The sequence below is a fragment of the Fimicolochytrium jonesii genome, assembly GCF_025526975.1.
Source record: "Fimicolochytrium jonesii strain JEL569 chromosome Unknown EV422scaffold_7, whole genome shotgun sequence".
NCBI lineage: Eukaryota > Fungi > Chytridiomycota > Chytridiomycetes > Spizellomycetales > Powellomycetaceae > Fimicolochytrium > Fimicolochytrium jonesii.
In genome coordinates, this window is record NW_026515674.1 from 281,347 (window position 1) to 295,534 (window position 14,188).

Here is a 14,188-nt window from a genome sequence, read left to right on the forward strand (position 1 = left end):
TGATGAACTGCATGCATACCTTCTGGGACCGTCGTCATGCACGATGCTTGTCTCGCGCCTAGCAGGGTTTGGAAGGAGGTGATCAGGCACGCATGAACTACTGGAACGCCCAACGAGAGAAGGCGAGAGAGATAATACTCTGAGTGTATGGATGTTGTGCGCAGGGACATACATATGAAGGCCGTACCGTCCGCAAATCATGCAGCACGTGTCCATACCCACCGCTGCCCTTCAAATGCGGTGGGTTGCAATTTGTGTTACTCGCCGCGAAACAGCTGCCAGCGCAACGGTCGTGGATCACCGAATACTTCTACAGCACCACGTCGTAGCGTCCAGATCACGATCCCTCCATTCCAGCGGCCTGTCGTCTACAGTCGATCACCCATGCTTAGAGTCAAAAGAAAAATGATTATTGCAGCAAAAGTAAAGCGAGAGGGTAACAAACAAAGCAAGTAACAAAAGGGCCGGGGTTACGGGAAGAGGGGTTTGTTAACATGGGCAAGCGGGGAGTTTGTACTTTAGGGGTACGACGTATAGCACAGCAGATCCAACATAATGGAAAGGGAGCGGCGATTTCCCGTAATGTCCCTTAGCAGCATCCACCTCCTTGCTGTGGTTGGACGGCGGCGCCACTGCCGACTTTGATGTTGCTCTTGTTGGGAGCTGCTGCCGCGGCGGATGTGCCCATCCTGTGAGATGAACAGACGGATTTTCATGAGTTCCCAGTGAGAGGAACAGAGGAAAAGTCTCTTAGGCAGATGTTTTACCTGTCCTTAATCTGCTTGGCCATTGTCAAGAAGGCTTGCTCGACGTTTGTTGCGTTTTTTGCACTCGTCTCCAGGAATGGGATTTGCAAGTTGTCCGAGAATTCCTGAAGAGATTTCGGTGGAATTATGAGTTTCACGCCCTTCATGGGGCCATCAAATTCGCGACTTGCAGCAACATACCTTCGCTGCGTCGTGATCGACCACCTTCTTATTTATCAAGTCGCTCTTGTTGCCGACGAGCAACTTGTTGACGCCCTCGCAAGCGTATCGATCAATTTCTTGAAGCCATTGCTTGACGTTGTTGAAGGTGTCCTGATCTGTTACATCATACACGACGATAATGCCGTGGGCACCACGGTAGTAGCTGGACGTGATGGTGCGGAAACGTTCTTGACCCGCTGTATCCCACTATAGTATTGGAAATGAGTTCATTGATTCTCGTACTCTGAATGTCAAACAGGTGTGACGATCAATTACGATTTGAAGTTTGACGGTCTTGCCCTCAAGCTCAATGGTGCGAATTTTCTGCGACAGAGCCAAAACTATTAGCGCTCACTTTCCCGTCGAGACATTTAGAACATGACGTGTTCTCCTCACAAAGTCCACTCCAATTGTGCTGATGTAGCTTTCAGTGTACGTGTCGTCCTGCATATATAGTCCATTGGTCAGTCGGCGCCATCAAAATGACAGTTCCCAAAAGGAGCAAACCTACCGCAAACCGAAGCAGCAAACAAGACTTGCCGACACCGGAGTCTCCAATGAGGAGGAGCTTGAAGAGGTAATCGCTAAATCGAGGAACATATTGGGTGAGGAACCTGGTCGAAGATGGAAGCAGTCATGACCCGCGCAGCGGCGAAAGCCGCTCTCCGAAAGAGTAGCTAGATCTCTCTCAGAGGAAGCGCATCCATGCAAACGCTCTACTGCTGTCCACGCTGAATGTGTCGAATAATCGCCTTCGGCGTTTTTCCCACGATTCCAACCCGCCTTTGCTGCCCCCACAGCGCCAAGAAACCGCCTCCACAAGGAAAATAAATGAACCAACACATACTATTCGGGGTTCATTTTGACTGTATCTGCGCTTGAAAAGGTTGTTCAGCTGGCTGACCTACAAAAGGGGAAACGAAACACAGAATGTCAGGATGTCATGCGACGCGCGGAATGCCAAGTTGGGACAAGCCTTTTTCTCTGGGACAAGCCTTCCCGACGGTTGTTTTCAGTACAGCACGGTACGGCCCATTAAGGAGTCCCGTAAAGTGCCAGTTGTAGCCCTGCCGTTCTCAGCTGTCGGGAAGGTACGGCGGACCTTTGATGCCGCCTAGCTTTGCAGATGTTGCGGGATTGTGCGGGTAACTTACCGTAAGCTGTTGTCAAAGTCGTCTGGCCCAACAGTAAAGGGAACTCTATGGGGGAGGCCGGTGAAAGTGTAGCGAGCCTATGTACTGTATATATGTTGAGTAGTTGTTCCTGGCTGTGGGACAGAGCGAGGGGCGGATGGGTCTGGTTTGGGTTGGGTTGCCGTTGAAGAGGTTGAAGGGAGGTTTGAGCCGTCACCGCCGGTGGCTCTTCCAACGCGTGGGACTTTTCATCGAGGTCAAAAGCTCGCTCAAATTCAAGCCCCTCGGCAATTGGAGAACGTCGCCGGAAGCAACAATGTCATGCAAAGAACGGGAAGCAATACGGAGGGAGTCTCGCAACATGTACGTCGAGGCATAGTCCTACTCCTAGAACGTCGAAAAAGCTGGCTTATCTGTACGCACTTGCACACACCAGTCACAACCGCCTACGCTCCATTGGAAAGGACTCTGAATTCGTGACGAAAGTTGCCGACCACTTCAGGACTTTGCCTCTTATCGCGAACGAGCGCTGTGGCAGCTGGTACGTTGACCCTAAGAAGGTGTGGCTTCTTTTTGTCTTTGGTGACGTTGAAGTTCGCATTTCTCAGCTATGGAACGGCAAAACTGACTTCTTCTTTGCTTTCCTACATACCCTAGGCTTACCCACATAGCGTCTACTTCAAGTCCACGGACGGCCATTTTGGAAACTGGGATTTTAACTTGCGGAGGCTGAACTACCATATCATCAAAACAATTGCACAGCGTGGAGGGTGAGTGGGCAAGTAGGCGCAAGGGGACGGCTACCCATAAACCACCGTTAACGAGCCACGCCTTGTCTCGTATAGATGCATCATAGTTGACTCAACGCGGAACGGCAAGCGAATACCCGACAGTCTAGCCAAAACCGTACCGATATGGTGCGCCGTCATCAATGGAGCTGTTGCAAGGCATCGACAGAAAGCTGCACCGCATGATGCGATCGCGAACGGGACAGACGACGAAAAGGAGAACCTGGCGGGTGATCAGTCGGGATTGCTGTGGGATACGGCGTTCCATTCCATACCCTCGATTGTGTCGAGGTCGGAGTCGCAACAGATCAGTCAAAAGCTGCCGCCGTTCGTGGATAAGTTGCTGGTAAGTGTCATGAGACCGATCCTCAACCTGCGCTATATGATACGAACGGACGACCGATCATCACCACCAACAGGCATCATCAGTAAACGTCCCCGAACTCTCCCTTCACCTTCACAAACCCCTCCGGCCCCTCTGGATTACCCCCACAACCAACCTCGCCCTCGGCTTCGACTGGGCCGGTTCCCCCGACGCACTACACGACCTGCCCTTCTACCCCGTCATCCTCCTCAGCGCCTCCCAAGCCGTTCCGGACGGCATGGACAGACGGGTTGGGTACACCTATGTCCAAGGATCTGCCGACGATCACGAGTTATGGGGGCGGGGCTTGGAACCTGAGATGTTCTGGGCTCACCGGGAAGAATTACTGGATGCGACGGATGATGCTACATGTGAACAGCTCGTCCAACGGATCGTCAGAGACTCTCACCTCCTTTCCACCCCCTTGTCAACCGGAAAAGCCCCGCCTTCAAACTTATTGGGGGATACAAACATCAGCATCGGCAACCACGCCAGCGGCCGCCCACCAGACTGTTTCCGTTTCTTTGACGTCGTTATCAATTGCGGGTCGCCTGAACACCCTCCCGAGCTCTTGGACAAGGCTGCCGAGGAGGGCAAGTACCTGTTCCTGCCTATCCCGGAGGGGAAGAAGGGGCAGCATGCGCTGTTTAGTTGTTTGCCGATGGTGTTGGCGTTTGTTAAGGGGCCGTTGAGGGAGAGGAAGAGGGTCTTGGTGCATTGTATGCAGGGTATGTTGGGGAGAATGTATTTGAAGGAGAGGAGGCAGGCCTGGCTCAAACATGACTCACCCTTCATGAACAGGAAAGGATCGCTCCGTCGGGATCGCGCTGGCGATGCTCGTCAGATACATGGATGATGAAGGTCACATCAATGTCGATGCGGATGAGACGTCCGAAGGTACATGAAAAATTTTCTTCTTCTGCGTTCGTGTCCATTCACGTACCTCTCTCTTCACCAACATAATCTCAGTAACAAAAGACCTAATCCAAAACCGCCTCCTATTCATCCAATCCCATCGGATCGTCGTACGTGCCCCACCCATCCCTCTCCCTCTCCCACTCCAGTCCATCCTCATCCCTCTCCATACCCATACAGGCCTCACCAACAAGGGCAACTCTACAGAAGGTGAAAACCTACTTTATGAGTGCCGAGTATAAGTAGGCACGGGAGCGTACCACTGTTTTTTTTTGGGCAGTCGTCATTTGAAGCTATTAGCGTATCCGACAGCATTAGACAATCATTTTCCCTATAATAGACATTCGAGCCTGTAAGCTCCTCTTCCTCTGTTCGGCGTAGATAGCCAACCAAATCGCGTATGTATGTACACATGGCACCCTATAAGCAGAACAAAGCCATATCTATATAACATGCTTTTCCAAAATTCAATGTAGTGGATGGGGGATACTTATACGAAAACACCAGAGACAAAACTATTGTAACCCGGATCTAATCTCTCGAGACCTCGCAAAAGAACCTTGCTCCAGCGGAAAACCTATGCTCCAGTCACACCGTCCTCCGCAAAGGGGGCCTACTCGCGATCCCGCACGAGACCCATCGGACGCACAATATACGCCAATCCGCACAATCACCCAATCTCCCTCCCAACCGCAACCCTCCCCCTCCCCGCCGCCGTTCCCTCTCGCCTCGTCAAATGCATTCCACCCCCCGCGTCCACTCCCCCCTCATGATCCTAATCTAGCACGAGAACCGGTGTGAGTTGCCGACCGCGCCGGCGCCGGCGTTTAGATGTGGTATACGTGGATGTGGGCGGATGCAGCGCGATGAGGGGTTCGGTGGACCAGGGGAGTGAGTGGGGTGTCGCGGTTGAGGTTGATGCAGCGCTTTCGCGGCGTTTACGGCGGTTGCTGGAGCTATTGCTGATAGCATTGGCTTCGATTTTGTTGGTATGCTTGATGTTGATGTTTTCCATTGTGACGTTGCTGTTCCTGGTATCGACCATGCTGTTACTGCTCGCGGTGCTGGTTTGACTGGTAGTGGTGATGACATTATCAGCGGTGCTGAGTGGTTGCGATGACAGCCGCTCTACACGTGGTTGCGATGCACGTCGTGCTTTCCGCGTCGGGGACGGTTGCGACGAAGGTTGGAAGAAAGACAATCCAGCTGCGGACTCTGTCGCTGATTTGGAATTTTCCTTTTTCCGCGGCCGTGGCTGCAGTGGCACCCATTCTTCGTCGTTTACTTCCATTTTCTCCGTTTTGAGTTGCCCCGATATGTCATCAGATTCGTCCAATATCAGTATCGGCTCATCGTCGTCGCGCTCACGTTCGCGTTTGATGCCTCTCTTCGTCGCAATCGCAGTCGTTATAGTCGTCGACGACGTGGCATCGAAAGGCGACGACTCGAGTTTGACAATGCTCGACATCGATTCCAGTTTAATGCTGCTATCCCCGCTGCTGCTAGCGAAGCTGGTGCTGCTCGTCGTCAGGGTTCCTCGCTCCACTTTCCTTAAGCCTGTGAGGGCTTCAGAGGCAGACATGCTCCTAACCCCATTACGCTCCCGCGCCCTCGCGAGCTCGTCCCTGGCAACCTGCAGAAAGTCCTGCTCAGACGCCGCATCGCCGCGGTCGAATCGCACGAAGTCTTCCGCCGCTTTCCGTAGCGTCCCAATCCATGTTTCCTCGAACATGGCATCCGCGCCTTGCCGTCCTGCCTGCTCGACATCAGCATCGGAGCCCTCCCGTTTCGCGCCCCTTGCGCTTGTCGATTCCGCAGCAGCCCTCGTCGCAGCACTCACAACCTTCTCATAAAACTCATGCACCTTCGCATCCCCCTTAACCACATGATCCGGCACCGCCACGCCTCTTGCATAGCTCTTATCCAAATGTAACCCCTTCAAGCTCCTCGCCCTACTCAGCGCGACATACGCCATCCCCGGCCCAAAGCATTTCCCCAGATTCATAGCGCACTTATCAATGGACATGCCCTGCGCCTTATGAATGGTAATAGCCCACCCATACATCAGCGGCACCTGTTTGCGCCACAGGCAGTGTTTCTCAGACAGCATGACGTCGAAGGTGTGCACGCCGATGGTGCGTTGGATGCCGTTGCTAAAGTAGACAACGGGGTACAGGGGCGAGTCGAAGACTTCGCGGCCTTTGGCGTCGCGGAGGCGGTCGAAGCCGACTACGACGCCGCGGGAGCCGTTGACGAGGCCTGCCGCGGTGTCGAGGTTTGTGAGGAGCATGACTTGCACGCCGATGGTGAGGATTAAGGTTGGTTTGGCTTGTAGGTATTTTTGGAGATCGGAGAGCCATTGTCGCGCTCGCTCGCGGTCCTCGAAGTTGGATCCGTCTTCGGCGACATAAGTGTGTGTCTCGGCGCCGCGGGGCAGCTCGTTGAAGAATCGTAGGTTCTCTTCCTCAACTGTGTGCTTGTGGGGGTACAAATGAGTGGCTTTGACCTGATCCCGCTCATCCAAGGGTCGCGTGCACGCCTCGAGCATTTGCTTGGCGTCCTCCGAGTAAATCCCTTTGCGGATCTCGTTCAAAACGGAGACAAACTCCAGGTCATCTTGCCGGAATACCCGAGTCAGCTCGACTGTTTCGAAATTGCAAGCTTCCCACACAGCGCTCTCGAACGCATAGCGAGTCGTCGGGTTCCACTCATGACGGCAGTCTCGTTGGCTGCACGTCACGGTCACCCCCTTTCCCCTCCCCTTGATGTCCTTTAGTTCGCAGGTACATTTTGGGCAGACGAGAATGTCTGGAACGGGGGGCAGCTGGTAAAAGTCCCCCGAGATGAGGAGCTGGATGCCGCCGAAGGGTTTGGTCGAATGCCGGAGTGTTCTCGCAACGCAGTCAACCTTCTCAAACAGATCTGCAGATACCATCGAGATCTCGTCGATGACCAGGGTGTGGAGTGCACTCCACTCCTGTCGTTTCTCTCTGGTTTTGAGGATTTTGGCGACAATTTGTTCCGCGGTGGACCGTCCCACGCCAGTCATGGCAAGCGACTGGAGGGTTCGTGCCCCAATCTGCGATGCGGCGATGCCCGTGGGTGCTGTCACGGCTACCTTGCGACCCTTCCGTCGGAGATGGGAAACGATAGCCTTCAGCGTAAAAGATTTGCCAGTACCCGCGGATCCTGTCTGAAATACGTTCCTGCCTTGGTCGACATAGGTCAGAAGCCGCTTTTGCTCGCTCGACAGTGTGTCGTCGACATTGACACGGGTGGATGAAGCGCCCGTTGCTGCCTCATTAGAGCTGTCCCCTATCCCAGCTGCTGGCTTAAACTTGCTAGCAGAAGCACTCGACGTCGCAGGAGCCAACCCATATCTCGCCAGCCAGTCCTTCCCCAACACCCCTCGCTCCTGCCGTAGGCGTTGCTGTCGTTCCGCCAGTTTTCTCAACGCAATCAGTCGCTTCGCCTCAATTTGTTCCGGGGTCTGCCTGGGCACTTTGGAGGATGGCTTTGGGGTCGATTCTAGTCCTGCAGGCACCTGGCTTGGCGCCTCAGCCGTCAAATCCACAGAGATCGAAGGTAGTGCTCCATCTCCGGCGGCGTTGAGGTCCGCGGCGACGTTGGGTGGCGGACTTCGCGCATGTATTGCGGAACTCAACGTTTCCCGACCTGGCGTCACCACTGGAGTTTTCACTCCCACATACGGTCCCGACTGGGCTTTCCCATCCAAATCCACCTCGCTTATCCGCAACGTCCCGGAAGTAAGACCCACTATCATTTTCTTCAACTCCACCGCGTGAGCCGCGACCGCGGACTGGATAGCAGCAGAAGGGAAGGGCGCGGCCGCTCGAATCTTTGCTGCTCCATCGGACTGCGACGGTATTTGTCCAGACAAGGCCGGGGTAAGGCCAAAGAGGCTTGCAAGGCTTTCTGCGGATGTTTCGGTGGAAGTGCTTGTGAATGTGTATGTCGAGCTGGAGGCGTGCTGGGCGGTCGTTACGGAATGAGTCCCCGGGGCTGGTTTTTGGTTGTAGTTGAGGTCGTTAGCAGGGCCCGTTGAGGAGCGAACGTCGTCTGCTGTGCGGTCAAGCGCTGGAGAACTGCCGTTTGACATGGGGAGTGCTGGGGCAGGAGCACTGACTGCAGCACACCTACAGTACTCCAAACAAACTCGGCTACCTTTGCCGTCAACTTGCCAGAGGATAGTCCGGCGTACTCCTATGCTACTCTATGTATATAGGTCCCGCACAGAAGGAGGAGAGGCTGCGAGAGAAGCGCTGACTTGCCAATTGTATGCGTTTGCTCAGGGAAAAGTTGAATTTTGGACAGGGCCTGTGCGCGTCCGGCGTTTCGGACAGAGGTTGACGACAACATCCATCTGGCAAGCCTTACCCCCAACAAAGACTGCAGACGCAAATGCATAACTTGGGATGGCTCTCCCCGCCACCCGATGTTCTCCTCAGAAGTCTCTCATGGCGTGCATCCATCGTTCGACAAGGCGTCAACTAGAGCTGAAACGGTCCTGATTGACCACAGGCGCCTTTCAAGTTGGAACGGCAGCGGCTGCCCTGAACTCCGTTGGCTTTGTCATCTTACCTTTCTCCGCAGGTGCTCAGCCGGCTCTCCAGACAGCTAGCTGCAATGGCTGTCTTGGGGTCTCACACACCAAGGAGAGATGGATCCGGAGTAAACCTCGCTAGGCCCCTATATCGATTCTTTCAGAGGCTTCTGCACTTGTCCTGAGATGCATTTTCCCTGAGAATGGAGACGCAGAAAGAGAGCTTACTAACGCGGAATGCAATCGTTTCTTAAGGCCTTCATAGGTAGAGGGTGGAGAGGGAGGGTGGATGCGAAATCTGGGACGTCGGAGACGCGGAGCAACCTTATGTCACAAGGCAGAGTGCGCAGCTTTGGTGGCGATGAAATCCATTTACATATCTCCATGGGTTTTCCGAGCGTACAGTAAGTGAGAAGAGCGTCACCCCACAGTGTGCTGGGATTTGTGGAAGGCGGGCAAAGCAACCCTGTCGCTTGTCCACATATTCCAACAAGATTCCCTTCCCTTGGGCCGCGGCCCTCGTATAAAAGCCACAGGTGGCAAGCAGAGCCCTTCCGTTTGTGTCAATTCGAAAGCTGAGGATAGTTGCAACTCCTACAATCCCATCCGCAAACAAAAAACACTACCATCCATGTCTCTCGAATTCTACCACGCCCCCTATTCCACCGGTAAGCATTTGATCGTTACCTGGTCTCCAAGATATGCCTCTGATACACTTCAACCTCGCCTCTAGCGGACATAACGAAAGCCGTCCTCACAGCCCTCCAAACCCCACACAAACTGCACACCCTGTCCTTCGCTACCAAAGACACTCGCAAGCCCGAGTTCCTCGCTCTGAACCCTAACGGACAGGTGCCCGTCATCGTTCACGACAACGTGCCCATCTTCGAGTCCGCCGCCATCACACTCTACCTCGGCGAAACCTTCGGTGTCGAAAAGGGTCTCTACCCACCCCCCGGCCCGCAAAGGGGCGAGGCGATGAAGTGGGTCATCTGGAGCAATGTGAACTTCTCCCGCCCTTTGTATGTGTTGATGAGTGCTAAGGGAGGAGGTGCCTTCTCGAAGGAGGAGATCGACGCCGCTAACGAAACGTTGAACAATTTGTTGGGGACGTTGACTAAGGGATTGGAAGGAAAAGGGTTTTTGCTCGGCAGCTGGAGTGTGGTGGATATTCATGTCGGGTCGATGATGGGGTATGGAACTCTGGTGGGGATGGATACAACGGAATTCCCGGCTGTGCAAGCTTATGTGAAGAGGTGTGAGAAGAAGATGGAAGAAGCGGAGAAGGCGGCGGCGGCAGCCAAGTGAGAAAGCAATAGGGAGAACCGCGGTTTTGAGGTAACTCTTCGAACCGTACGGCCTTGTGCCGCCGATGAGTTGCTCAAACTTCTGCCGTATCAGCTTTTGATGGTTAATAGAAGCCAACCATGGTTCTAACGGATAGCAGAGAATTAGGTGTAGTCGTTTTGATTTCTGTGCTGTATCATACAGATGTTCTCTACTTTCTGTTGCTGGTCTTGCATGTTGACTTCAAATCAGAGGAAAGCGATGTCATGCGCCATCCCGATCTCCCCTCTTCGGCTTCGTGTTCGCAACTTCGTAAGCTCCAAGGTCCATCAGAGCAAACTTGAACGCCTTGTGGATGCAACGGCAGACATACAGGCCTTCATCTCCGTCAGACTTTGTGCCCCGGCCTTATGCTGGTTCGCCACGCAAATCATCAAAGGACTGTACCCACCGTCCTGGCCGGAAACCGGCACCTAGGCACCCCCACTACCCCTTCCGTCCTACAGGGAGGCCGAGGGGGAATATGAAGCTGGTTCTTTTTAGTTAGAAGCCGTATTTGTTTCAGGCTCCCGGCCGTTGTCTTCACAACCCCTTCCGAATACTGCTGTATGGGCAGTTAGACAGGCGCCACCTATGGCCTGCGCCTGAGATATGAAGGCGAATGCATGGATGGAATACACTGGGGAAGCCGCTACTCGGCTCTGGGCCCCAGCTTTGGTCGAATCGAGCGAACGCACCCTTAGGCACTATCGTTCTCCTCCCACCCACGTACAGACCGGCTCCCGCCGCTGTCAGACGAGAATTCCAGCGAATTTGACACCCTCAAACACAGACGCGCTGTCGAAAACCAGTCAGACGCGGTCGGGGTGGCACAGCACATGGCCGCTGTCAGTCGCGAACTTTCGAGTCACTCCATCATCCGAGACAACACACACCTGTCAGTCGGCCCATTGATTCCAAGCTCCTCGAGCATTCCCCACCTCTCCTGGAATGAGAGTGCCAAAAAGGAGCATCCCCACATCACCGCCGCGTGCTCATGATGAGCGGAGTGGAGTGAATCGGCGTCGGAGATGGGAGAGGAGGCATGGGGAATCTCCTGAGAGGGATCGGTGGAAGCATTTGTGCGTTTTGCCTTTTTTCGTCCCTCACCAATGGAGAGATTTGTTTCCGATATGCATGCGGAGTGGTCATGAGGAGGTGCTCTGGATCAGATGTCCCTCATGAGTTGTGTCGGGGGCGGGAGGAGACAGGAGGGTAGGGCGTTAGAGTTATTTGAAAACAATATTGATGCACACCTCTTCGTCGTATCATAGTGCATGCAAGCTCATGTTGGCCGTCATGGAAGAGGGCAAGAGTGATATGTGGGCTGCATCGAGCAATGAAGGCAGCATGGTACGTACGTGAGACACACCTGTCAGTCGTCCTATGCTCCAGATCCGTGATGAATTTTCATCTGAACAGGACATAATATGTGGTAGATGTGATACGGTCCTTATCTCCTGGGCGCTGCTCTGAACCAGAACGGAACTTCGCCCGGTTTGTGCTCATGACCCGATTGGGGGTCAAGCTCCTCCATAGTATGGCCATGCTGCATGCCGCGGCAAAGACGGTATACGTGACTCATATACTCTAGGTCCGGACCACATAGTATACATCGTTACCTGGCAAATCAATGCGTTTTCTCTTACCTTCTGCAGCAAAAAAGCCCATCATGACACACTTTGTATCCCACCTCCACGAAACTCCGTCGCACAATTAGCCTGAAGGGTTTTCGAACACCTTTCTTTGCGACCAGCCATAACATACATTGCCTTTTTTTAGCCCGTCTAGAGTCAAGATTGCATTGAAAAGCAGCATTGCACGCACGGCCCCCCACAACACAAACGCGATTGGCAGAACATCCAAGGCTGAACTCTTCACCCCACACATGTCTCCTTGCGGCCCCACACTTAACCCCACATGCTTTGCGCTACCCCACCGCCTATTTTTTTTTCAGCCGGGCACAAATGGGGACACACTACGAGCCCAGTGGGGAATATCGCATAGAGGTACAGTTGGAGAGGGAATGACTCCGCCAGAGCCGACGGCTGATGTGAGGACCAGGAGTGTTCTGTCTCGCCCATCAGCTCCCGAGGTCTATAAAAGCCGGGCCATCCGTGCCCCTCCCTCTCATTCCTCACCGTCCTCCGTCCATCGTTTCACTTACCACCTTCACACTCTCTCACTCATTCGACTTACCACGCCCACTTTCATTCGAATATCTGACAACTATGAAGAACGTCTTCAGCTTCCTCGCGGTCGCCAGCACCGTGCTCAGCACCGCATGTGCCAAGCCCAGCTGGGGACTGTTTGCCCAGGACTATGAGGACGACTTTATGTCGATGGGTGGCCGCCGTCGTGAGGGTGGAACGATCGGTATGTCTCTCTATTTGACCTGTCAGTCGCGATTGCGAGCTGTCAGTCGCTTTTTTCACGCGCTCGCCGACCAAACTAAACATTTCTTTCTCTCCCTACCTTTTCACATCACAGTTGACCGGCTCCGTGACGATAAGCGTTTCAGCAAGTTCGTCGAGGTCCTGGAACGTGAGCGCGGTCTCCGTGACGACCTCGGTAACCGCGACAAGGAGATGACCGTCTTTGCGTGAGTCCTTCAGATTTCTCACTTCTACTGCTCTCCATCCCATCGAGACTTATCCACGTACTTCACTTCCTTGTCACAGGCCCACCAACGAGGCCTTCAAGCACATGGAGGAGGGCATGCACATGTGCTCCGGCACGAAAGGAAAGATGGACATGAAGCAAATCATAATGTACCACGTCGCTCCCGACGCTGATATCATGAGCGACATGATGCATGCCGGTGCTTTGATCCCGACCGGTCTGCGTCTGAAGTCTCTCGGTGATCGTCACCAACGCATGCGTGTCTTCAAGTTCCACAATGAGATGTGGTTGGTGAGTAGTTGGGACTGGGCAGTTTCTAATCTCTGCAACTCCTCTGGCGAAACTCACCCCTAATTTCCCGCTTCGTTACCTTCACAGAACATGCACGCCCGCATCGTCGACATGGACATGGAAGCCGAAAACGGCCGCATCCACGCCATCGACCGCGTGGTGTGCCCGCCGATGGAAGTTACCGAGATGATGTACATCTTGCCCACGAAGTTCTCCACCTTCCTCTCCGGCTTGGAGCGCACGGGCATGATGGAAAAGATCGAGAGCGAGAAAGGCATGACGATCTTTGCTCCGTCCAACCACGCCTGGCAAAACCTCGGCTTCGACAACTTGCGCTACCTATTCAGCTGTATGGGCCAGAAGGAGGAGGGCGGCCGCCGCCGCTACGACGAGCGCGATGGTGACCGTATGCGTATGCGCTGCAAGGGTATGCAAGACCTCAAGAAGATTATGGAGTACCACATCGGAATGGACATAGCTTGGTCTACTGACATGATGGAGAAGAAGGATATGCGTGAGTACCCGGCTTTTCACAACGCGATTCCCGTGCGGCGTTGCTCACATCGCTTTCATTGCACATTAGGCATGGAAACGATGATGGGCGAGGAGCTCGAGATCAAGGCCATGAGGATGCGCCGCGGCGGCCGCGACGAGGACCGTGACGATGACTGCGACGACCACGACAGCGACGACTGCCGCCACCGCCGTCGCCGCGACGACCGCCGCAGGCACGATAACGACCGCCACAGGCACGACGACGACCGCCGCAGGCACGATGACGACCGCCGCAGGCACGATGACGACCGCCGCAGGCACAACGACGACAAGAAGATGCACGATGTGCGCAAGTACAACTTCATCATGAACAAGGGCGAGGCTCGCGTCTCCTTCACCGACATGCTTGGCTCCAACGGCGCTATCCAGATGATTGACAACGTCATGCTCCCGCCCGGTATGCGTCTTCCCCACGACCGTATGATGTAAAATAGTCGGGAACATCTTGTAGGGTTATCGGAGAGATATGGGTAGTTCGTCATTTAGCGCAATTGTTTTACTTGTGACTTTCGACGTAGTATTCTCTTTTTTTCATTTTTACGTAAACTTTTTTCGAATACATGGTGGACATCAGATCTCTCAAGTTCTTTCGGTGCATGTGTCCAGGGTGAGATGACCGTTTCATTTGACGGCTTTCACGCACATTTGCCACAGTCTGACTT

At 54.0% G+C, this 14,188-nt stretch overlaps 4 protein-coding genes across 4 annotated transcripts; 3 read left to right on the forward strand and 1 right to left on the reverse strand.

Moving 5' to 3' along the window:
* Positions 1-589: 589 nt before the first annotated feature.
* On the reverse strand, positions 590-1,551 carry EV422DRAFT_494628 (GTP-binding protein ypt1; the record flags this gene model as incomplete). Its single annotated transcript, XM_053067758.1, has 6 exons — positions 590-689; positions 768-871; positions 948-1,175; positions 1,212-1,292; positions 1,365-1,412; positions 1,480-1,551. Coding segments are annotated over 6 exons (633 nt in total), but the record flags the coding sequence as incomplete, so codon positions are not given.
* Positions 1,552-2,340: 789 nt separating this feature from the next.
* On the forward strand, positions 2,341-4,859 carry EV422DRAFT_524051 (tRNA A64-2'-O-ribosylphosphate transferase). Its single transcript, XM_053069964.1, has 8 exons — positions 2,341-2,464; positions 2,538-2,661; positions 2,759-2,871; positions 2,947-3,235; positions 3,309-3,981; positions 4,055-4,150; positions 4,223-4,278; positions 4,349-4,859. The coding sequence occupies exons 1-8, from the start codon at positions 2,418-2,420 to the stop codon at positions 4,412-4,414; spliced, it is 1,464 nt and encodes a 487-aa protein (XP_052926765.1). The 5' UTR covers positions 2,341-2,417; the 3' UTR covers positions 4,415-4,859.
* A 4,253-nt stretch (positions 4,860-9,112) lies between these two features.
* On the forward strand, positions 9,113-10,132 carry EV422DRAFT_399199 (glutathione S-transferase). The gene is made up of 2 exons (XM_053066928.1): positions 9,113-9,400; positions 9,466-10,132. The coding sequence occupies exons 1-2, from the start codon at positions 9,364-9,366 to the stop codon at positions 10,038-10,040; spliced, it is 612 nt and encodes a 203-aa protein (XP_052926766.1). The 5' UTR covers positions 9,113-9,363; the 3' UTR covers positions 10,041-10,132.
* A 1,583-nt stretch (positions 10,133-11,715) lies between these two features.
* On the forward strand, positions 11,716-14,091 carry EV422DRAFT_399249 (FAS1 domain-containing protein). The gene is made up of 6 exons (XM_053066929.1): positions 11,716-12,067; positions 12,296-12,434; positions 12,549-12,660; positions 12,740-12,971; positions 13,059-13,485; positions 13,555-14,091. The coding sequence occupies exons 1-6, from the start codon at positions 12,026-12,028 to the stop codon at positions 13,953-13,955; spliced, it is 1,353 nt and encodes a 450-aa protein (XP_052926767.1). The 5' UTR covers positions 11,716-12,025; the 3' UTR covers positions 13,956-14,091.
* The last annotated feature ends 97 nt before the right edge of the window (positions 14,092-14,188 follow it).

Excerpts from the sequence above, each read along its gene's own strand:
- EV422DRAFT_399249 (XM_053066929.1), top strand. The coding sequence starts at position 12,026 with ATGGGGACACACTACGAGCCCAGTGGGGAATATCGCATAGAG. Across the intron at positions 12,068-12,295 it reads GTGGGGAATATCGCATAGAG|AACGTCTTCAGCTTCCTCGC; the intron begins GTACAGTTGGAG and ends ACAACTATGAAG. Across the intron at positions 12,972-13,058 it reads TCCACAATGAGATGTGGTTG|AACATGCACGCCCGCATCGT; the intron begins GTGAGTAGTTGG and ends TTACCTTCACAG.
- EV422DRAFT_399199 (XM_053066928.1), top strand. The coding sequence starts at position 9,364 with ATGTCTCTCGAATTCTACCACGCCCCCTATTCCACCG. Across the intron at positions 9,401-9,465 it reads CCACGCCCCCTATTCCACCG|CGGACATAACGAAAGCCGTC; the intron begins GTAAGCATTTGA and ends CCTCGCCTCTAG.
- EV422DRAFT_524051 (XM_053069964.1), top strand. The coding sequence starts at position 2,418 with ATGTCATGCAAAGAACGGGAAGCAATACGGAGGGAGTCTCGCAACAT. Across the intron at positions 2,465-2,537 it reads CGGAGGGAGTCTCGCAACAT|TCACAACCGCCTACGCTCCA; the intron begins GTACGTCGAGGC and ends TGCACACACCAG. Across the intron at positions 2,872-2,946 it reads ACAATTGCACAGCGTGGAGG|ATGCATCATAGTTGACTCAA; the intron begins GTGAGTGGGCAA and ends TGTCTCGTATAG.